At 36.1% G+C, this 25507-nt stretch overlaps 1 protein-coding gene across 1 annotated transcript in view; it reads right to left on the reverse strand.

Annotated features, from left to right (window-relative positions):
- Positions 1-11795: 11795 nt before the first annotated feature.
- LOC142340994 (uncharacterized) overlaps positions 11796-25507 on the reverse strand; it is a 20651-nt gene continuing 6939 nt past the window's right edge. The window contains exons 2-4 of the mRNA XM_075391802.1: positions 17557-17914; positions 16724-17236; positions 11796-12808 (exon numbers count right to left, since the gene is read on the reverse strand). Of these exons, the coding sequence (XP_075247917.1) occupies positions 12504-12808; positions 16724-17236; positions 17557-17914 (1176 nt within the window). The 3' untranslated portion in view covers positions 11796-12503. The remainder of the gene's footprint in view (positions 12809-16723; positions 17237-17556; positions 17915-25507) is intronic.

The raw sequence follows: 25507 nt of genomic DNA on the forward strand, positions 1-25507 counted from the left end.
TTCAGAGCGGATGATGCAGTCCCTGACTTCTTTGAGCACTGCATCTTTGCTCGTTAGGTATGCTAGTAATCCTCTATTAAAGAACTTGCCAACTACTTTCTGAAAGGAAAAGATTTGAGGGCTATCAGTGAGCGTGGTACTGATATTTGAATGCGATGAGGATTGGCGTGGCGTGTTTGGAGTAGTATTTTCCGTAAAGGAAACGCGCGGCGAATTTCGGTTTGGACGAGTTGAGGTTGATTTGCCTTTCATTGCGGACACTTGTTGGCTCATTTTTGTTGAGATTGTTGAATTTTCAAGTAAATTAATTGAATAGGAGGAAGACAACTGAATTTCAGATTGAGTTTGGGCAAAAATGGACTTTTTATTGTTTACCAATTGGGCACGTGAGTTTTTTAAGGTATGTGACGTTTTATTGCTAATTAAGGAAGAAATTTGAGGCTTATTTCTGATTGACAAGTTAGAGTGGTTCAATTTGGTGAATTGATGCCGGTTTCGGTAAGCGAGTGACGCCTTTCCGGTATTTTGTGTCTCAGTTAGTGCTATTTGAGGCTCAATTTGTAGTGGTGTAATTATGGTATTTGTATTATGCGACGCGAGATTGGATTGAATTTGCTGTTTACTAGTGTGAGTTGCAAATAAGGCATTTGAGGTATGCGGAATATATGACTGCTTAAATAAAAAAGGATTATGCCCGGCAGGTGTGAATTTATTATGAGTAAAGCGTACTCGCGGATCAAAATCGCAATCGGGAATATGATTGAGTGTAATTGTTTTTGAAGTATGAAATTCCGGGGCAAGTGCTAATTGATTTTGAGTTAAGTGTACTCGGGCGCGAGTGTGCTATCGAGTTTTGTTCAATTAACATGGTTGAAAATTTGATTCGGCTTTTGCTTGGCAAGTATTGAACTATTTTGTGTTAAGCGTACGCGCATTACGTGTTCACTATCTGAAATAGCAGAGTTAGAAGGGGGCAGATTAGAATGATACCTTCGCGTCGCGAGTGCTGAATTATTGTCTGTTAAACGTACTCGCGTTAAGGAATCATTATTAAAATTAGGATTGTGTCTCAAAGATACTTTTGAACTAGAATTTTGAGGAGCAGGTGACATGTTGTCTTTTGTTGCTAATTTAGGTTTAGCGAGATTTATATTCAATACATGTGTTGTATGTTGTGTACTAGAATTTTGTAAATCAGATTCATTATCGTGATAAAATTTATTGAGTGTAACTGCGGAAATATGTTTTTCTTGATTAAGTAATATTGCATCAGTATTTATACGTGATAATGTCGCGACTAAAAATTCTTCGTCATATTTAGAAATACTTTTTGACGGTTGATAAGAATTGCGGGATGTTTAATCAACAAGTCCCATCTTTGCGCCTGGCAAATGTTCTATTTAAAATTGATCGGGTAAAAGTCGATCAACCCATCGTGATAAACGACTGTTGTAGCTTTTGTTTGATCTGTGTTCTTTTAAAATTGAAAGAAGGGCTCTGTGATCAGTTATAATAGAAAATTCTTCGCCGTAAAGGTAATTTTTAAAATAATCTATGGACCAAACTACTCCAAGCAGTTCAAGTTCATTTACGCTATAACGTTCTTCATTACTATTTAAGAATCTAGATGCAAAAGAAATTGGTTTCCAACCATCAACTGTTATTTGTTCTAATGCTGCTCCAAGGCCGGAGCGAGAAACATCACATTCTATACGTGTTTCGAGTTGCGGATTATAATGAAAGTTTTCTGTGTGATTCGCGATTCGTGTTTTTATAGCAATAAAATGTAAAGTGTGTTCGTCAGTCCAGATGTATTTTGTTTTTCGAAGAAGGAGTCTTAAAGGATGGCAAAGTTGAGCCAAATTTGGAATAAATTTACTAATGTAATGAACTGAACCAAGAAATGAACGTTACTTTTAAAGTGTGTTAGGTGGTTTTTAGAGGTTGTTGTTTCTAGAGGCGATGTCCCTGACTGGGTAATATTATATCCTAACCATGAAATTTCTTGCTTCGCGAAATGACATTTAGGAAGATTGATTCGAAAGTTATCCGCGTGCAGTTTTTTAATGCAATTTACAACAAGAATAAAATGATCTTCTTCAGAACCTTTACTTACAATTAATATGTCGTCCAAAAAACAAAATGTGTTGTTAAGACCGATTATTGTACAATCAATCGCCTTCTGAAAATCGGCAGGCATCTCTGTAAGTCCCCAAAACCCTGTTTTAAATCAATATGTGCCTGTCATATCACCACTAACGATATTAGAATTACAATGTTTGGCTGTTTCAGGGTGAAGATTCAGTTGGCTATACGCATACTTGAGTTCTATTGTAAAAAACAAATTTTTCCGCTGGTTCTGTTTTGCAATCTGTTATTAATTGTGACATGGAGTCCATAAGTGTTTCAATATTCGGCATTTGGTATTTACTTTTATGTATAGATTTGTTAGGAATTTTAGAATCCAAGGCTAATTTTATTGTTTGGTCTCTTTTAACTGTAATTACTATAGGAGATATAAAATATTGATCAGAACAATTATTAAATTTTTCTATGTGGCCTTCTTCGAGAAGTTTTTTAATTTCACTGTCAACTCGATCTTGTAAATTAATGGGTATTCTTCTACCCTTTTGATGTTTCGGTTGGAAATTTTTGTGAAATTTAGATTTAACAATGTGAACTTTTGATCTGCCAATGAGTAAGATAAGTTGAGGAAATTGATTTGCTATGCGTGTTTTGGATGGTCATTGAGTTTTGATAGTGTTCACCATACTACCTTCATCCGAACAAAGAGTTTGAGTGATTGCAATACCTAAGACTTCAAGTAAGTCTATGCCAATCAGTGGTTTCAGGCCGTCTTTAACAACCACAAATTCAGCGTCTTCGATCCGCTACCCATTGTTTTCTATTGGTGCTTGCATCATTCCAATGACAGGTATTGGTTCATTAGCAAAGGTCTTGAGTTCTTGAGCAGGTGCTGTTGTCAACCATCTTGCAAGGGCAAAACTGTTTACTACTTCAAGAGCGAGAGATTCGTTCAAAATGCTACACACGCTACCGGAGTCAATGAGTAGTCCAACTTAAGTATTTCCGATCTGTACAGCTGTATTTTTCGGTTCGATTTGAATTGTGTTACTTGCAATGCTAGCTACCATATTATCATCTGAACGATCATAGTCGGATTCACATTGGGGGTTGTAATTTGTATTTTGAATCTCATTGATTAGTGGGTGAAGACTTCGGCTTACGGCATACTCGTGAAATGGTTCTGTAAACTACAATTATTGCACGTCTTGCCTTCCGCAATACATTTGTCCCTGTGATTTGCTGAACAGGTCAAGCCACAATTACGGCATAGTTGGTTTGGCTGTCGAGTAGAATTAGGGCTATTTGATCGTTGATTTGATTGGCAAAAAGGCCGTTGGGGAGTTATGGCAATGACATGCGCTGCGGGTTGTGTGTTTCAAATCTGTAACTGATTCCGCTGTCCTATTTCCATGTTTATGGCCAAAAGTAAAGCTTGGGGTGGTTCGAGAGTTTCTCGAAGTAACTCTCTTTGAATTTCAGGATTTTGCATATTTGCAATAAAAAGGTTTCTGATTAGTGCATCTTCTTGACTTCCAAGCTCGCAATTCTTGGAAAATTCCCTCTATTTGCCAATGAAATGTTCATTGGATTCTCTCTTTGACTGTTTGGTGGTGAGGAGCACATACCTATCAAAGGTAATGTTTCGCTGACGAACGAACGTGGATTCCATGATATTCCAGAGCTCCACCGTTGTCAGTATGTCCATCTTGAGATGCGGGTTTCTGCTACATATGATGCGTCTTCCTTCGGTGCCCAAACTCAGATATAGAACTGATGATGTCTTGCGGTCTGACTGAGTCCATGGTTTGTCTCCGCACATGATCCCAATCTCCATCTGTTTCTCACATCGGTTTTCCCAGTTCATTTTTAATTGCGCATTTCTTGCTAGTCGTTCTCGTTCCGATTGGGCTGAGGAGCCTGTTATTGTATTCTCATAGATCGGTTCTAACGGTAGTTGAACTTTTTTAGGCTTTGGTGCCAGCAAAATGTCTAATACAATGTTTTCCTTCGCAAAAAGCGCCAGTTTTGCCTGCATCTGCCATTTCTCCCACTTCAGCGGGGGGTCTGCACTCGGTTTTTCCCAGAAAGGCTCTATGCCATGTGGGATTCGTTTTTGCGTTGCGGGCTGCGCCATGTCGCGAGCTGCGCAATTCACTGAAATCATAGCGTAACGAAGTATTTAGAAAAGCGAAAACAGTTAGCCAAAAAAATTGCATTAAAAAAAGACCCAGACAATAAGAAAAATTGCTTAACACATCGCTAGAGGGGATTTAAAACATCCAAAGATCACCTAAAACACTAAAACAACGAAATTCAACAAAAAACTCTCCTGTTGCTATAAAAATTTCGTACACAACGAATATTGTGTACTTGACCTTGCGATGCGAATCGCTATTTGAATCTTCGTTGAGTGTACTTGTGCGGCGAGTGCACTTAACACAGTTTTGTATTTGAATTTGCCTAGCAAATCGCCTATCTGACACTTGTCTAGATTACTCAGATAGTAAATACGACTGACAAGAGATAAGTTAAATTGAGCAACTATAGTCGAGGTCCAAAACGAAGAAAATGAGAAGTTATATCATTTAGCGATCCAAAAGTCATAAATGTGAACACATAATTCCCAGGGCGGGAATTTGGGTAACACACAAAATATGTGAACTAAAAGTGGTAAATACTGAACTTAAAATGACTTTAAGATACGGCCTTCAGAATTAGGTACAACATTAAATAAGTACATCGTATAATAATTTTACTGCACTAAATAAAATGAAATAAATTGATTATGTACATTTAAAAAATGGAAGATTACAAAAACTGCTGAAAACCATCCAGGAGGCCAAAATTGCAAAAGTAGCACAAAACTGCGCTCAAAATTCTAATAATTATGTCATCTGATCAAAGAGGCCCCCAAGCGAACTAATACTAGTTTAGTTAATGAAAAATTTTATCCAAACAAGTTGAGTTAAAGCTAAAAAAGCGCAGTACGTCATCAAAAATGTGCTGTCGTTATTACACATAATTTTTTTGCTCTCTTTCTCTCTCACTCAACAAAATGAAGAGCAAAAACAAAAAACTCTAAATTCTCGCTGCTTTTGACTTTTGTTCAGCAGATTGACCTGAACAATTAATTTCACATACAGTATTTTGGTTCCTCTAAAACATCCTCTGATACAAAAGTCACCCATTAAAAAACATAAACGAACGTCAGATGAAATGCTCTCAAAAAATTGGCAGGCGGTTGGCTTCAACAGTCGCTGGGTACGGTTTAGTGAGATTAGTTTTACTATCCTTAGCCTAATTGCCGGGAGGAACGAAGTGGATGGGGGAGTCGAGAGGGTTGAATTGTTGTGGTCAAAATCTAAGAACCTCCCTTCACACATTTAATTTATGTCTTCAAAACAGTTGAATTGCATATTTAGAATATAGTAAGAAGAGAGGCTCTAAGAAAGACTTAGAGCCTAGTGAGCCGTACGGCTCTCTTAACTTTATGCTCTCCTTAACAAATCAGCATTAATCCTCTTCACGTCCTAAAAACTAAACATAACACAGATTGCCGGAATAGCTGCGAAAATATAGCCATGCGTGTCGTATTGTATAGAAACAGATACAGATATAAGTTGGAAAAGTTATCGACGCCGCTCAAAAAGCTATGAACAAAAATTAAACGATAAATTAATAAATCTTGTTAAAATTCGTTGCGCTGAAGCCTTTTCATTAGGGACCTTTATTACACATATGAGTTCCTTTGACCTTAAGCTAATTCAAAAATAAATTTAAATTTTAAAGTGCAAAAGTCATTTTATTGAGTGAGGTGAGTCTCTTAGAATCAAAACCTAATCACGCAAAAAACTTTTGCTAGAGGGAGTGAGAAATGACGTCAAGGGCGCAAAAGCAGCTAGTGAGAGGAAGAAGTCATTCAGACAGTTTGAGCGTCAGTTGACGAAACAAAAAACATAGTCGGAAGAATTCCGGAAGCGATTCGAAGCGTAAAAATTTCACAAAAAACCGCAACAGCAGCTGGAACCGTTACCTTTTGAATTAAACCATAAACTCATTAACCTTCCCTCCCCCCTCCCCCCCGGTCTGATCTAAAAATTGGTGAAAGTTAAACCACTGTCACCAAGAGAATCAAAATGCAACACAAATATATATTATTGAAAACGTTTGGTAACGTTAAAAAAAGGATGTTTTTAAAAAACCAACTAATAGGCTGAAAAAGATCACAGGGATATCAATCATCCTCAAATAATTCTTGATTCTAATCTCGAAAGCAAACGGCAGACAATAAAAACTTAGAAACTAAGTTAGATTTTTCAAAAAAATGCTCATATTTAAGAATCGGAAAAATACTACAGTTAGATTTATAATCACTGCAATTAAGACAAAAACAACATATATTTCTTCCTTGTTGTATATATGCTAGAAAACATGATTTCAAACTAATTCAAAAACTGAAATAACCATAGAAATGCAACAGAATAATATTCAGAGGCAAAAATTGTTTAAGAACAACACCAAGGCCGGAAAAAATTACAATAAAAAGAAATAAGACGAAATTTCGGAAAAGGCTTTCCAGCAAACTCTCAGTACTTCTTTATGTTGAATGTACTGCCTTATGTACTGCCTTAATTTAATTGCAAACCAAAGAAAAAGCCGAAATCATTCAATTTTCTAATGACTGAAAAACTAGATATAACCTATAAAAATGAAGATGCCAGGACAGAGCTAGAATTATACAAACTAGAAGGTGAAGAAAAATGACACAATTTAAGGAACACCGTAACAAAGATTATTTCTTGATTTTTGAAAGTTAAAAATCAAATTAAAAAAAAACAAGAAAAACGAATGCATTACATTTTTCAGCATTCGAGACATAGAAAATACAATGAGTCACAGAGACAAGAAGCCATCCTCATGAACAGAACAAAAAAAGAAAAAGCAGAAATCAAACAGGCAAAACTTTGCAAAAAATTTCAAATCAGAAATATTTTGCAAAAAAATGGTCAAAAATTTTTAGGACTTCATTTATAAAACAATTTTAAATGTTTTTCAAAAATTTAACGCTAAAAAAGGATTGGAGTTTTTATTGAAGCAAAACTAAAGCCCTCATAATGCACAAAAAAGACTTTCTAGTAATTAAAACTAAAATACAGAAAAACAGAAAAATTGGAAAAGCTACCAAAATCGGATTAGCATATGTACAATTTTATAAAACAAAATTACATCAAGGCAGAAAGAGGCATTGAGTATATGAATTATCAACTCGAAATGCCATATTGATTGATTTTTGACAAAAAAGACGGCTAAAAGATTCAAAAAGAAAAAATTAATAGAAAAAGCCAACAATTATTTAAAAAATCAAGAAATATGCGCCCATTTTCAACTTGAAACGCGTTTTCAGGCTCTGCAAAACACTGTACTTTTATTTTCTAAGGTTTACATTTCAAAAAAGCATCGAAAAAAATAATTTCTACATAAAACCAAATTACAAGCAAAAAAATTGGGCCTTTTAGACGAAAAAACGGCTAAAAACGGTTATCTATTTGTGCCATTCAGTCAAAAACTACTTTTCAAAGTCAAAATGTCATTCACTAAACGCAGTGCATGATCAAAAAACTTCTCTCGCTCAGAAAAAATTTGTTCACACGGCAATTTTTCTCACTTTCGTTTTTAGGTTTAAACATTGTCTGAACGAATAGAACTTCCGGTTAAAAAAACCTTAAGAGAACCAATACTCCTCTTGGAGTCGTAAAAACATAGCCGGAAGAATTCCGGAAACAACTCAAAGCGTAAAAACTTCACAAAAATTGCAACTGTAGCTGAAGCCATTACATTTTGAACTAAACCATAAACTCATTAACACCCCCCCCCCCCCCCCGGTCTGATCTACCACTGTCACCAAGAGAAACAAAATGCAGCACAAATATACATTATTGAAAACGTTCGGTAACGTTAAAAAATGATGTTTTTCAAAAACGACTAATAGGCTGAAAACGCTCACATCAATCGTCCTCAAATAATTCTTGATTCTAATCTTAAAAAGATCTCGAAAGCAAACGGCAGACAATAAAAACTTAGAAACTAATTTAAGTTTTTCAAAAAAATGCTCATATTTAAGAATCGGAAAAATACTACAGTTAGATTTATAACCACTGCAATTAAGACAAAAACAACATACATTTCTTCCTTGTTGTATATAGGCTAGAAAACATGATTTCAAAATAATTCAAAAATTGAAATAACCATAGAAAAGCAACAGAATAATATTCAAGGCAAAAATCGTTTCAGAGCAACACTAAGGCCGGAAAAATTACAATAAAAAGAAATAAGACGAAATTTCGGAAAAGCATTCCAGCAAACTCTCAGTACTTCTTTATGTTGAATGTACTGCCTTAATTTAATTGCAAACCAAAGAAAAAGCCGAAATCATTCAATTTTCTAATGACTGAAAAAATCGATATAACCTATATAAATGTAGATGCCAGGACAGAACTAGAAAGATACAAATTAGACGGTGAAAAACAATGACAATTTAAGGAACACCGTAACAAATATTATTTTTTGGTTTTTGAAAGTTAAAAATCAAATTAAAAAAAAAACAAGAAAAACGAATGCATTACATTTTTCAGCATTCGAGACATAGAAAAGACAATGAGTCACAGAGACAAGAAGCCATCCTCATGAACAGAACAAAAAAAGAAAAAGCAGAAATCAAACAGGCAAAACTTTGCAAAAAATTTCAAATCAGAAATATATTGCAAAAAAATGGTCAAAAATTTTTAAGACTTCATTTATAAAAAAATTTTAAATGTTTTTTCCAAAAATTTAACGCTAAAAAAGGATTGGAGTTTTTATTGAAACATAATTAAAGCCCTCATAATACACAAAAAAGACTTTCTAGAAATTAAAACTAAAATACAGAAAAACAGAAAAATTGGAAGAGCTACAAAAATCGGATTAGCATATGTACAATTTTATAAAACAAAATTACATCGAGGCAGAAAGAGGCATTGAGTATATGAATTATCAACTCGAAATTCCATATTAATTGATTTTTGACAAAAAGAAGACTAAAAGTCTCAAAAAAGAAAAATTAAAAGAAAAAATCAAGAAATAAGTGCCAATTTTGAACTTGAAACGCGTGTTCAGGCTCTGCGAAACACTGTGGTATTAATTTCTAAGGTTTGCATTTCAATAAAGCATCGAAAAAAAATTTCTAAATAAAACCAAATTACAAGCAATAAAATTGGGCCTTTTAAACGAAAAAACGGCTAAAAACGGTTATCTATATGTGCCATCCAGTCAAAAACTACTTTTCAAAGTCAAAAGGTCATTCACTAAACGCAGTGCATGATCAAAAACCTTCTCTCGCTCAGAAAAAATTTGTTCACACGGCAATTTTTCTCAATTTCGTTTTTGGGGTAAAACATTGTCTGAACGAATACAACTTCCGGTTTAAAAAAACCTTAAGAAAACCAATACTCCTCTTGGAGTCGTAAAAACATAGCCGGAAGATTTCCGGAAACAACTCGAAGCGTAAAAACTTCACAAAAAATCGCAACAGTAGCTGAAGCCATTACATTTTGAATTAAACCATAAACTCATAAACAACCCCCCCCCCCCCCCGGTCTGATCTAAAAATTGGTGAAATTGAAACCACTGTCACCAAGAGAAACAAATATACATTATTGAAAACGTTCGGTAACATTGAAAAAATGATGTTTTTCAAAAACGACTAGTAGGCTGAAAACGCTCACAGGGATATCAACCGTCCTCAAATTATTCTTGATTCTAATCTTAAAAAGATCTCGAAAGCAAACGGCAGACAATAAAAACTTAGAAACTAAGTTAAGTTTTTCAAAAAAATGCTCATATTTAAGAATCGGAAAAAAACTACAGTTCGATTTATAATCACTGCAATTAAGACAAAAACAACATATATTTCTTCCTTGTTGTATATATGCTAGAAAACATGATTTCAAACTAATTCAAAAATTGAAATAACCATAGAAAAGCAACAGAATAAAATTCAAAGGCAAAAATCGTTTAAGAATAACACCAAGGCCGGAAAAAATTACAATAAAAAGAAATCAGACGAAATTTTGGAAAGGGCATTCCAGCAAACTCTCAGTACTTCTTTATGTTGAATGTACTGCCTTATGTACTGCCTTAATTTAATTGCAAACCAAAGAAAAGGCCGAAATCATTCAAATTTCTGATGACTGAAAAACTATATATAACCTATAAAAATGAAGATGCCAGGACAGAGCTAGAATGATACAAACTAGAAGGTGAAGAATAATGACAAAATTTAAGGAACACCGTAACAAAGATTGTTTCATGATTTTTGAAAGTTAAAAATCAAATAAAAAAACAAGAATAACCAATGCATTTCATTTTTCAGCATTCGAGACATAGAAAAGACAATGAGTCACAGAGACAAGAAGCCATCCTCATGAACAGAACAAAAAAAATTAGAAATCAAACATGCAAAACCTTGCAAGTCAGAAATATTTTGCAAAAAAATGGTCAAAAATTTTTAAGACTGCATTTATAAAAATTTTAAATGTTTATCAAAAATTTAACGCTAAAAAAAGGATTGGAGTTTTTATTGAAACCAAATCAAAGCCCTCATAATGCACAAAGACTTTCTAGTAATTAAAACTAAAATACAGAAAAACAAAAAAATTGGAAAAACTACCAAAATCGGATCAGCATATGTACAACTTTATAAAACAAAATTACATCGAAGCAGAAAGAGGCATTGAGTATATGAAATATCAACGTGAAATTGCCATATTAATTGAGATTTGACAAAAAGACGGCTAAAAGATTCAAAAAAAATTAATAGAAAAAAGGCAAAAATTAATTTAGAAATCAAGAAATATGGGCAAATTTTGAACTTGAAACGGGTTTTCAGGCTCTGCCAAACACTGTGGTATTAATTTCTAAGGTTTACATTTCAATATAGCATCGAAAAGAAAAATCATTTCTAAATAAAACTAAATTACAAGCAAAAAATTGGGCCACTTAGACGAAAAAACGGCTAAAAACGGTTATCTATATGTGCCATTCAGTCAAAAACTACTTTTCAAAGTCAAAAGGTCATTCACTAAACGCAGTGCATGATCAAAAAACTTCTCTCGCTCAGAAAAAATTTGTTCACACGGCAATTTTTCTCATTTTCGCTTTTAGGTTAAAACATCGTCTGAACGAATAGTACTTCCGGTAAAAGAAAACCTTAAGAAAACCAATACTCCTCTTCGAGTCGTAAAAACAAAGAGTAATGCATTATAGCTCCGCTCAGCTTACAGCTTCGCCGCTATAAACATAGATATGACCAGGAATGGTCTTGGAAAACCCTTTAGAAAAAAATCGAACTGCCCTTATAGTCGAATTGCCCCATGTGCACAGAAGCCACTAGCGAGAAAGCGAATCTTTTCTTCAAACACCGTTTTCTCACTCTACTTTAAAATTAGAGCGAAAAAATTTCACGCCGCAAAAACCACTCGCTTTTTCGCTCCATTTACTGTTCCGGCGTGACCAAAATCACTACTCCAATATGACTTCAAAAATCTAGAAAATATGTGAACAGATCTTTAAGACAGCACCCCAATCAAAGTAGCCACCTCCGTAGACAGCAGCCCAATAAAACAGGGCCGCTATAGTAGCCGGCTAAGAAGGTGAGGGCGGCTATTAAAAAACAAAGGCTGTTAATATTGAATTAGACGCATAATTTGGAGACCAACATAAGACAAACCATTATTTTCCATTAAACGATGTCAATAGGACCCTATGGTCAATTTGTACCCAAAAACTCACACTATCAATTGATGCACACAATTACACAGCACCATTTTAATTAAATTAGCCCCAAACAAATCCAATTTGTCTTCAAGTGACCACAAATTGAGGTCTTTACTTTGAATCCGATTAATACATTCAGCTCAGCTATTCAATAGCATCTCTTTTGACTCTCAGAGCGCATTTGTAACTCCATTATTAATATACGCATCAAGAAAAAGAATTTAAGGAAAATTTGGAAAGATAATAAATATTTGACAAATAAAATATTGACAACGTAAAAGATTTGGTTCAAGATAAACATGTTATGTAAAGGTAAATCATAGTTTAAAGCTATTTTAAACATCAGCTTAAATTAAATTTCAAATACCTATGCTCAGCATAGCAAAAGGAAGGGACTACATATTTCAACTAATTTAGAACTCAAGAAGATAAGGCTTCTGTAGCATATTTCAATATTGGAACGTTCGAACTAAATATTAACTCAATTTAAAGCAATTTAATATTTTTCTTATTATTAATTGCATACTAATTAGCTTCACTGTATCTTCAATTTGCATTGCACAGTTATTCAGTAATCGTTAAAATCAGCGATTGTCAATCTGCGCTCAATAATAATCCATTTCTTGCTGAGCTTGGCCTGAATAATTTTCACTAATACTGTTCAGCCCATAATTCCCGTTACTCCCTCCTCGTGATCGAGGAATGTTCATCCTAGCGGAGCCTCCGTAGCCACCCCCGCTACTCCGACCACAAACTGAGCTCCTATTAGCCGCCCCCATTAGTTCAGTGACCGCTACCTGTCTGCCAGTGGCATTGTTGTACACCTTTAGAGGGTCATATGTGCCCATCATGGTTTGGGTTTGTGGCTGCTGGCTTGGTAACTGGTTGAAACGGGATTGCATCGAAGCATCTAGAACAATAAAAAACAGTGCGAAAATTGGCAGAAAATAACACCGATAGAGTCGTAGAAAATTTCTCAAAATATCAAGGAAAAAACATAGCGGGACAAGTCCTGACCTACAATTCAAAACATAACCGACTAAACGTCGGAAGAATTGCTCTTGAACGACTAGTGGGAGCTCTAATCAATTGCAGCCTGCTTCAATCGGGGGGGGGAGCCTAAATGGGACTAAGAAGTTCTGTAGTGGGCTTCAAATAACCACATTAGAGGTTAACATATACCACTATTAAGATTTAAAGTAAAAAATGACACCAGTTTCGGCGCACTTTTCAGTTGACTTTTAGTATTAAATTGCCGCCAATTGAGTTCAGCTGCTTGAAATTGTGATTGAGAGGGAATTTTAGATCACGCGAAATGCAAAAAGTCAAGGGCGTAAAAGTCACTCGAAAAGTCAAAATTGTAAAGCGAAAATTTTGCATAAAAAAGACACACACGTTTACAAAAATTGCTATGAACTACGTTCAAGAGTAATTAAAAATTTGCATTGGCTAAACAAAACATAGCTGGCAGATTGCCAGAAAACAGCCGCAATAGCTTCGTAGATCTGCAGTCTCAAAAAAACAGTGAAAAAGACAGACAACAAAATTCGGCTTTTCATTGAAGGCTGATATGTTATATTTTGATTATGAATCTGTATAAGTCTTTGCTGCCTCTATTAGCTGCTCTCAAATAACCTTCATTTAGAGTGACACACACAACCATTTGACCTTATCTCTTTGAATTAAAGTAAATAAAAGTCAATTTCAAAGTGAGGAACTCATTTTTGTGAGTGCGGTAAAAGTGACCAAAAATTTAATCACGCAAATGAACAAAAAACTCGCTCCACTAAGAGCGAAAAATGACGTCACGCACGCACTTTAGTTGAAATTGCATGAACGAATGAACAAAAAGTAGATTTGAAGTGGTTGTGACGTGTCATATGGTTGTAACAAAAATCGCGACGACGAAATAAAAAAACATAGCAGGACAAGTCCTGACGCACAATTCAAAGAAAATTCATTGACTAAACAGAAAACTAGACCTTGAACGAACTATGAATGGATTGGGAAAACCATTTAGAAACAAATCCGATCCAAAAAATCGAAAAAAAAACAGTAAAAATCCAAGTGAAATTGCCGCATGTGAACAAAAAACCACTAGCGAGAAAGCGAATTTTTGTTCGAACACCGTTTTCTCACTCTAATTTAAAATTAGAGCGAAAAAATTTCACGCCGCAAAACTAACCTAATTTGACTTCAAAAATCATGAAAATGTGTGAACAGATCTTAAAAAAAGACAGCGCCCCAATACAATTCAAATTCTTTGAATTGTAAAAAACCAAGAGAAGGCCAATAATAGCCCCAGCTATCGCTGTGCGGCTATTAAAAACTATACGTAAAATGGACTATGAATGGATTGGAAAAAGCATTTAGAAAAAAAATTGATCAAAAAAAATAAAAAAAACATACCCGGCAGATTGCCGGAAAAGAGCCGCCGTTGATTCCAATAAGCATGATTGGGATTGAAAGAATAGAAGATATTGAAAAGAAAGATTTTTGTACAAAAACATTTTTTAAGTCTGAATTATTTTGATGGCATTTCGTAGTTGAACATACTTCTGTTTCTTAGAGAGAGGTTACAAGGGCTACTATCAATGCCAATAAGCATTAGAGATGGTAACCAAGACTTATAGGAACGACGTTCAAATAGCGGGCATCTAAAATTGGGCTTTATGGGTTTATCTCGTTTCTATTTCTGACTTCAATTTTTTATACTAACTCTGCTCATTTTGAGTTGCTTTGCTGAGCAACTGATGTTCAAATTCACTTCTAGCAGAATGAGAGAAGAGAGAAACTAGCCTAGAGAAGTCAAAAAGATTTCGCGCAAAATGTCGAAAAAGCGGCAAAATGGTAAAGCGAAACAAAGTTCAACGAAGTAAATAAAAATAGGAGCGCTATAATAGCCGGCTGAGAAGATGACGGCGGCTGTTAAACAATACATAGCTGCTAGATTGCCAGAAAACAGCCACAATAGCTTCGTAGATCTGCAGCCTCAAAAAGATCTGCAGTCGTAACAAAAACAAACAAAAAAACTTCTTTTATCAAATGCAGAGATGTTAAATTTTGATTACGAATCTGTATAATTTATTGCTGCTTCTAGTAGGGGCTCTCCATTAATCATAAATTCACTTGACCTTATCTCTGAATTAAAGTTAAGAATAGTCAACTTCAGAGTGAGGAAGTCATTTTTGTGTGACCAAAAACTTAAGCACGCGAATAAACAAAACATAGCAGGACAAGTAGCAGGTAAACCTCTAAGAACCGCTCTTCACGACATAAGTATAGGTCTCCAAAACAGTTTGAGCTGAAACAGAGCTGAAAGGCTCTAAGAGCACTTAATGCCCGTTGGGCGCTACCTGTTTATCCCGTTTTTGAGGACGAAAAGTCAAAAGCGTCAGACAAAAAATCGGTCAAGCGAAAACTCGCATAAAAAAGACCAACAGGACTAATACAATTGCCACAAACTTCGTTTGAGAGCAATTAATAAAAAAAACAGAAAATCAAAGTCAAATTGCCGCGTGTCAACAAAAGCCACTGGCGAGAAAAGAAAATTTCGTTCAAACAGAAAACTAGACCTAGAATGAACTATGAATAAATTGAGAATACCATTTAGAAAAAAAATCCGATCCAATAGAGAAAAAAAAGTGAAAATCAAAGTGAAATTCTCGAATGTGAAAAAAAAACCACTAGCGAGAAAGCGAATTTTTGTTCAAAGACCGCTTCCTCACTCTACTTTAAAATTAGAGTGGAAAAATTTTCAGCCGCAAAACCACTCGCTTTTGCGCTCTGCTTCCTGTTTCGGCATGATTAAAATCACTACTCCAACTACAAAAATGATGAAAATGTGTGAACAGATCTTAAAAAAAAGACAGCCCAATACAATTCAAATTCATTGAATTGTAAAAAACTCAATCCACTAAGAGTGAAAAATGACGTCACACATGCAATTCAGTTAAAATTGCATGAACGAATAAACAAAAAGCGGATTTGACGTGGTTGTGACGTCATATGGTTGTAACAAAAATCTTGACGAAATAAAAAAACAAGAGAAGGCCAACAATAGCCCCAACTATCGCTGTTCGGCTATTGAAAACAACCGACTAACGTCAGGCGGGTTGCTCTCAGACGAGTTGCAACCCGCTGAGAGGCAACCCGTTGCAACCCTTTAGTTGCAACTCTCAGACGAGTTGCAACTAACGTCAGGCGAGTTGCTTCGTTGGTAGCTAGCTTGGGCTTAGGGAGGCTAGCTTTAGCTTAATTGATATGGGGGTGAGCATAAGGGGGAAGGGTGGGTGGAGTGAGCGCGGGAGTTGAGCAAGAGTACGGGTGGAATGAGGGGTACGGATTGAATGAGGGGAGTCGGGGAGGGGTAAGTTAAGTGAGGGCGGGTAAAGGAGGAGGAGGTAGGAACCGCCCTTCACACCATGAATTTATGTCTCTTAGACTCTTTCGGCGAATTGCATACTTAGAGACTTATGAGCCGTAAGGCTCTAAGAGAACTTAATGCCCTCCGGGCGTGACCTGTTTATCCTGTTGTTGAGGACGAAAAGTTAAAAGGCTAAGACGAAAAAATCGGTCAAACGAAAAATTGCAAAGACGGCCATAGGGCTCACATAATTGCTACCAACTTTGTTTGAGAGCAATTGAAAACCCTGAAGAAAACCAATACCCCTCTAGGAGTCGTTAAAAAAACAGGAACACCGCAATATAGCTACACATATTTGAACACTGCCCGTGGTTACAGCTTCGCAGCTATAAAAACGGAGAGCGCCTTAATAATAGCCTTTGAGAGGCTGACGGCGGCTATTAACTAAGAACAACTTACTGAACATTCCACTGTTTTCAGTCTGTTCCTTAAACTTTTTAAACTCAAGAAACTCCACGAACAGTTTGTGTTCATTTGAGACGCTGCTTTGCACAGTTTGGAAGTTCATTGATTGGGGTTGTGGTTGCATGACACTGCTCATTCCACTGCCACTATGTCCTCCAGCAGTTGAAGGTCGTTTCTTAAAGCTTTGACTGACAGCCCCACCTCTAATTATTTTCAAGGCACTTGCAACATCTCGGCCACCACTAAACTTCTGCAGTTCTTCATCACCATGAGCAAACGTGCAAGTATCTTCATGATAGCAATACCCACTCTGTTGATAATTATTGCACAGCACCGTTTTATAATTGCTCCTAATAATGCGTGGATTTTCGGCAGTTTCAGTTCGTAGCTCGTCCTCACCGTGAGCGAAGTCACAATTTTGCTTATTGCAGTGACCAGTTTGAGCGTAAATTTTACACAACGAGCACTTCCACTTGGGGTTTTCCTGAATTTTTGCCTCGAAATCGCCTAAAATCAAGAGTGAAAATTTGCTATTTTCAAGAATAATGAAAGCAAACAACTACCGAACTTCTCATTCGCTCTCATCTTATGATATCAGAAAGGGAGATGTTTCAAGATCTTCTCAATACCCTGCACGCAACTGAGTTAATACAACTGAGTTAATAATTTCTTTCACCCATTCGTCGAAACCTGTTCTAGCGAAATTCAGAAGAGTAATAGGCAGCACAACCCATCAGAAAATAACCATTTATAAAAGACTGCAAGGGAAGATGTGGTTACAAAAAATCTTCCCATTCTTTGGGATCACTGTAAAATCCTGTCATTACCGTCAAATCCTGCAGGGCGAAGTTCATAGCGACCATGGGCAAATGCACAGTTTCGTCCACTTGGACATACTCCCAATGTTGCAAAGTTATGGCACAGAGTTGTCTTGTATAATGGAGACCTCTTTGACATGTCATCTACTGATCCTCGCAATTCTGCTTCGCCATGGGCAAACACGCAGAAATCTCCACTGGGGCAGAAGTTGTCTTGTGCGAATCGCAGACACAGTTTTGTTTTGTATTTGGGGTCTGTAGTGTCAGGCGCCTTTATGTTGATCAAGTCTTCTTTGCCATGAGCAAAAGTACACTTGATGCCCATGTGACAACTACCGTGTTTGGAAAAGTGCATACACAATGCAGACTGAAATATGTTAAATAGGTCAGGGCGCCTAAACAGGCGGAAACCTGCCAGTACTGGATTGAAACCAGCTTCTCTTTCCTGCAAGCTTAGCCTGCTAATCATTAAACCAAATGGTTTAAGGCTCCCAACTTCATTTCTTAACATAGCCAACCAACGTCAGATTAATTACTCTCAAACAAGTGGCGAGGCGTTGGCTTTCGTAGACCCTATCTCAAGATTAAGGAATCTATCTCCACTGGGTAATTTCTAAACATTTCATTCCGTTTTTCAAGTCACAAAATTTGTCGGTCAGGTCAAAAATTGGAGTAAAAAAATCCGCATCAGCGTACTCCGTCGACAGCCTGAGAATAGCCGCGATTGATTCCCATAACCCCGACTGGAATTAAACAAAAAAGACAAAATAAAAAAATAACTCACTAACTTCGGAAGAAATGCTCTCGAACGACTAGTGGAGCTCTAATCAATTGCAACTGGCTTCAGTCGGGGAGAGGTAGCCTAAATAGGACTAAGACACTCATTAGGGGGCTTCAAATAACCTCATTAGAGGTTAATATATACCAGTATTAAGATTTAAAGTGAAAATGGCACCAGTTTCGGCGCACTTATCATCTGACTTTTAGTATAAAATTGCCGCCAATTGAGTTCAACTGCTTGAAAATGTGGTTGAGAGACAATTTTAGATCACACAAAACGCAAAAAGTCAAGAGCGTAAAAGCCACTCCAAAAGTCAAAAACGGTCAAGCAAAAATTTTAGGTAATAAAAGACACTCGTTTACGATAATTGCTTCTCTTCGGGAGCAATAAATAAATTGGTTCGTTCCTTGCTAGATATGGAAAGACGTAGTTAATGAGTAGATAAAGCGACTAGTATCAAAACCAATTGAGCATTGGACGAGGGAAATAGGACAAATTGGAACAACATTCAAGTTACTAACATCTAAAACTGGACTTTGAGGGTTTATCCAAATTCCTATTTATTTCAATATTCCGCTTGTTTCTGCTCTGCTGAGCAACTGACATTTATGTGCAGAAAGAGTAAAGACAAAAACTGGGCTAGAAGGTAAGCAGAAAAGGGCAAAGTGCCGAAAAGTCGAAATTTTTTAAAGCGAAACAAAGTAGTGCTTGACGTAGAAAAAGAGGAGGACAATAATGGCAGACCGCGATGAAAACGCTGCCATTAAAAACAAAACCAACATGGCGAAGAAACTGATAAAAACTGATAGGTTGCCAGAAAATAGCCTCAATAGCTTCGTACATCAGCCGTCTAAAAATACAGAGAAAAAGAAATTTATCGTCTTTTTATTACCGAGATATTAAACTTTGGCTACGAATTTGTATAAATTATTGCTGCTTCTATTAACTGCTCTCAAATAACTTTACATTGGAGTGACACACACTCAGTTGACTTTAACTCGTTGAACTAAAGTAGCCATTTTGAAAGTGAGGAAAGTCATTTTTGAGAGTGAGGTAAGTCAAGTGTAACCGAAAAATTAATCACGCGAAAGAACAAAAGACTCGCTTTGCTAAGAGTGAAAAGACGTCACGTACGCAGTTCAGTCAAAATTGCATGAACAGAAACCAGATTTGAATTGATCGTGAGGTCATGTGGTCGTAATAAAAATGTTGACGACGAATAAAAAAACATAACAAGACAAGTCCTAAACTACAATCCAAAGAATTAAACCAACTGAAAAACTGACTGTTAAGCTCCGTAAAAGAACGTTTTTAAAATAGTCAAAATATGCCAATAAAACAACGAAATTAAAAATAAAATTATAAAGAGCTCTTAACGTTTTTGAAACTAAAGGAAAACCATTAAGAGCTCTCTTAACATTAAGTACACGTTTGCACAACAAGAGTTGAGATGACAAACACCAGATTCGTAGAAAACATATGCAGGACAAAGTAAAATTAAAACAGATAGCAAATCCGGACACGTTCAAATTGCACCAAACTCTTTACATAGAAGTGGCATAAAAACTACATAAACACGTTACTAGAGCTATTAATCCTTACACCATAAAAAAGCTTATTAGAAAGCAAAGAACAAATTTAAAGGTAGTACTATGGGGTAATGCAACAAAACTAACAACAGGTCAAGGTAACAATAAAAACCAACTGAAATCTCATTTTACTAAAACGGTTTCAGAAATAAAAAAACAGAGGACAAGTCCTGACCTACAATTCAATTTTCATTCATTAAACGAAAACTAGACCTAGAATGGACTATTAATGGATTGGGAAAATCATTCAAAAAAATATTCTAAAAAATTGATAAAGAAGAGTTGAAATCACAGCGAAAATGCCGCATGTGAACAAAAAAACCACTAGCGAGAAGGCAAATTTTTGTTCATGCACGGTTTCCTCGCTCTACTTAAAAATCAGATTAAAAATTTGTAACGCAACAAAACTACTCGCTTTTCCGCTTCTTTTCATATTTCGGCGTGACCACAATCATAGCTTTAAATTGACTTCAAAAATCATTAAAGATGCGTGCACAGATCTGAAAAAAAGACAGCGCCCCAATACAATTCAAAATCTTTGAATTGTAAAAAACATAACATAGCAAATTGAACCATTAAATAACGTCAATTTGGTCTCAATTGAAAAAAAAATGAAACCTGCCAATAGAGAAGCAAAGCAACTAGAAACCAAATAGAGAGACAAGCACTAAAAAAATCAAAGTAACGGAAACCTTCAAGGTCTAACACTTTCCTGTGACGGAAATCTCTTTCCTGTGACGGAAACCTTCAAGGTCTAACACAACTGTTTTACTGATTAACATTCCAACAAGTGATAAATTTTTGAGTGGAAAATTTTAATAAACAAACAGAAAAGGATTCCTGTCAGATGTCCAGTAAAACAACTATTAAGCTTCCAGGGAAACATGTACGAGTAGCCGGGTCCTTCAGTGTAGAGCTCCCGGATGAAAGCACCAGCATCATGCAAAATTGCATGTAATCGTAGAATTTTTGAATTGTTTAGGTACGAATCTAGAGAAGAGTTATCTATTGCAATAAGTTCTCCGTATGGTCGGATTTTCAAAGCATTATAATAATCAAAATTTTCTTTTTGACTGAAGTATTCACTTGCTGCTAAAAAATTAGTTCAATCTCACTGAATTCTTTGGGTAAGATGTGGCTAATAACAAATATTTCTCATGAATGCTTTTCAAAGAATATATACAAACAATTGGTTTATCAAGATGCATTGCGAGTTAGATTGAAGCCGACTGAACATAAACAAATTAAAATTTTAATCTTCTCTTTGGAGAACTCAAATCATCTGATTCATAGATCAAGAGATTGCACAACTATTTGCCCGCTGGCGTTGGAAGCGTTCAAAATAATTTTAAAATTTTCATGTTTGTCCTAGATCTTTTGGAAAACGTTAGCAGTGCTATACAAAATCTTATTCATTAGAAATTCAGTCGCAACAAAAACGAGTTTGTGTATTATTTCCGTTTTATAGCACCAATGTGAACAAAAGGTACTGTAACAACACTAACAATCAAATTAAAAGGTTCTATTTTGATTCTAAAAATAAGCTTTCCGGAAAGATAAAAATGGCTAGAATTACACTAATACTTTCAAATCAGTGTTTATTTTAAACAATGAGGGTACATGTAGCATAAAAACTACAGACAATAAAGAAAATATCTCTTGGTCCATACAGATTAATCTTTGTAGAGCACAAACCTTTCTAAATATAGTGGCACAACACCTACAAAATTGGTATTCAATTCTTCGCTAAAACCAGATGCTGCAAATTCATTACTTTAAAAAAATATATCAATTTTCTTTCTCATTTGCTGACAATTGTATTGATATATTTTTGCTTTTTGATAATTCTTGTTAATAAGAACTATTCAGATTACACAAGATCTTTTACCATATTCCTCAAAAATTCTATCAGTCTTTTTGGTATATTTTCCAGTCTTCAACAAGTTATTCAAGTCCAATTATACGTGTGTAAACAGAACAAGTTATCCTAGACTTCTTAAAATGTTTCCCATTGCAATAGTACTAAAAGAAAAATCTTCTACCAGTACTCGAACTATTGCATACGAGACTTTAAAAAAAATTGTTATTGTTCAGCGAGAACACCAAGGTGGAGAATGGAAAACTGTGAAACACATAGCCTTACCTGTTGTTACTCTCGATTTCATTCAATCGGATTCAATTCAGATTCACTAAGGGAGCTCAATATACTCTACAATTTGTAGCAGGTTATATTCGTAAGTTTACATTTGACTCGAACGTTCTGGGATCTGGCATTAGAAGAATTTTCCATGATTACGATATTCAAGAAGTACCTATCTACGAAAATCAGGTAGAGTATTGGCAGGACTTGGAACTCATTGAAAACTTTTGGAAAATCCCATCTAATATTGAAAGTCCAGATTCAACAACCATCAACTTAGAAAACCCGATAACCTCTACAGCAATTACAACAAGTGTGATCAAAACACCCGAATATAGTAGGCCTGTGGCAAGCAACAGTCTTGAGACGCCGCCTGTCAGCTCTTTTCTTGCTCCAAAAAAACGTACTCTAAATGTGTCTCCTAATACCTCAAACAGTAATAATCTTGCCAATTGCATTTGCTTAACCTCAATGAACTACTAATATTGCAAAAAAACATTGTTCGTTGTTTTCTTAATGTCTTGATAGTTTGTTGGTCTCTCTAGTTTTCTCTCACTTGATGGTTAAAAGTATCTTCTGATTAAGAAATTACTTTCATGGTGATAAATTCAAATGTTTTCCTGGTAATACTCAAGTTATTATCCAAACAAATTATCTGTTAGGTCGAGTGCAAGACATAAACAGATGACTTATTTCCCTAATGTCTGTCTTTTTATGTTTAGTAGAGTGACAAGTATTCACACAGGCCGCTACATAACGTTTTTCTGTACAGGTAAAATCGTGAGAAAAGTCAAAGAAGGAACAATCGTCAACCATTGACATAGTTTGTTTACAAATCAAACTCGAACTGAAACTCAAACAAATTATTATAAGTCTGCTCTAATGCTATACAATTACTGTGCTAAACTATAAAAACAAAACCACCCAATGCAGACAGTTGAACATGTAAACTTATTCAAAAATAATTCATTGACACTCTTAGTCGATCGGTTGTCCAATCACAATCGAATACAACTACTCGTGTAAAATGACCTTCAGTAACGATTATAGTGGTTAGTCATAGTAGACATAGTACACTAAAAATAGATTGGTGACTCAGGTAGTTCTTACAAGAACAACAGCAGCACAAGATCCAGCACTCAACTCCTTTTCTATTTTGTTCTCATGCATGATCAAATAAAGGTTTAAAAGAGTATTTGAGAGGACTGACTGATAAAAACAGACATAAAGAATACCACAAACATTCAACTAGTTGGTAAGCCGTGATTGATGACAATGTTTGATGATAAAGCAATTGATGTAATCTTAGTACCAGGTAAAATTATGTCCGCAAAAAATTAACTTTCAGACTCCAAACCCGCTGCAAAATGTATTTCACACAAAATTAATACTTCAAAATTTTTGATTTTTCCCAAAATTTTTCAAAGTTTTTTTCGATGATTAGGCCCACCAGGTAAGATGAGGTCAACAAAAAATCGCCTCTGAGACCTGAAACCCAGCGCAAAATGTAATTCACGCAATTTTAACACTGAATTTTTCGATTTTCTTTTTCAATTTAGAGTTCGTTCGAAAGCGATTTAGAACACTACTCACCTTGAATCCGCCCTTCTTTTCCTTTTCAATTTTGATTGAACCATTCTCAGAGCCGGGGATTAGACTCAGCCTTTGGGTCAAAGCCCCCCCCCCCCCCCCCCCGTTGCCTGCCCAGTAAGACACCCTACAGATGCGGACACATCACTTGTATATCTCATTCCTCTGAATATATCTGCATTTGGATTTTTTCCGTTTTTCCGTTTCAACCCACCACCAGCTTACTGTGTGTATAATATTTGCGCCCCAAGACGCCTGTGCCAGTTTTATATAATGATTGACTCTGTAATGACACGTGCCCTGTAACGGGTGGGGGGGCAAACGCAAGAGATCCCTGCATTTTGTATATGATGCCCCTTGACTACTGTCAGAACTTATGTTTATGTGAATTTTACAATTTGGGACTTATACCCTGCACTCGTACGAAAGCGCTCTCGTGTCATGGCATGAGTCTCTCGAAACACTAAAATTCATGTTTAATCATACAGAGTTCATTTGTTCAAGGTTTCTGATCTATAGGCCTTCGCCTTTGTCGAACGGCTCTTCCATCGGGGGTAATTTTCCCATCCAATTAACGTTTTGGACTTCTCGGTAATTCAATACTGATCTAGTATGTTCTTGAAAACACTCAAACTATTGCTACCGGTGACTTTTCAGTATAACTTTTTGAAAACTGGAATATTGAAAGACTGGTCAGACAAAAAATCGGTTGTGCAAAAAAACTGCACCAAAAGACCAACGTGACTTAATTGCAAACGACAGGCACCTCAATTTAATTTAGAGGGGGTACAGCGAAGAAAAATTTATGGGTACCAAAAGCTACCTAGAAGTGGTTCGAACCGTCAATCTCCCTGATGCCAGTCTCAGACTGCAACCACTTCCCAGTAGATTTACCACACTAAGCACTTGAAGGGCTGCTAAACGCGGCTAAAGGCCTCTAATGAAACTTAATGCCGCTGGGCGCTACCTGTTTGTTCCGTTTTTGAAGACGAAAAGTCAAATAGATCAGACGAAAAATCGGTCAAGCGAAAAATCGCATTAAAAAGACCCACATATCTAATATTATTGCTATAAATTTCGTTTGAGAGCAAATAATTAGGAAGAACGTGACAGAATAATGTAAGTTCTAGTAATGTAATACCGGCTACGAAAAAGCATTTGATTTGGGTGGTGGGGGCTATAGGTTATCTGACCACTAAGCCCGGGGGCGGGGGAGGGGCTATAATGGTAAAGACCCAAATTTTGTTTTAAAAAATCCGTCAACAATAATTGCTTTAGAGTTCGTTCGAAAGCGATTTAGAACACAGAACACTACTCACCTTGAATCCGCCCTTCTTTTCCTTTTCAATTTTGATTGAACCATTCTCAGAGTCGGGGCTTAGACTCAGCCTTAGAGTCAAAGCCCCCCCCCCCCCCCCCCGTTGCCTGCCCAGTAAGACACCTTACAGATGCGGAGACATCACTTGTATATCTCATTCCTCTGAATATATCTGCATTTGGATTTTTTCCGTTTTTCCGTTTCAACCCACCCACCAGCTTACTGTGTGTATATTATTTGCGCCCCAAGACGCCTGTGCCAGTTTTAAATAATGATTGACTGTGTAATGACACGTGCCCTTTAACGGGCAGGGGGGGCAAACGGAAGAGATCCCTGCATTTTGTATATGATGCCCCTTGACGTTTGACTACTGTCATAACTTAATGTTTATGTGACTTTTACAATTTGGGACTTAAACCCTGCACTCGTACGAAAGCTCTCTCGTGTCATGGCATGAGTCTCTCAAAACACTAAGATTCATGTTTAATCATATAGAGTTCATTTGTTCAAGGTTTCTGATCTTTAGGCCTTCGCCTTTCTCG

This window comes from Convolutriloba macropyga, chromosome 6, assembly GCF_964194025.1.
Source record: "Convolutriloba macropyga chromosome 6, txConMacr16.3, whole genome shotgun sequence".
NCBI classification, from domain to species: Eukaryota; Metazoa; Xenacoelomorpha; order Acoela; family Convolutidae; genus Convolutriloba; species Convolutriloba macropyga.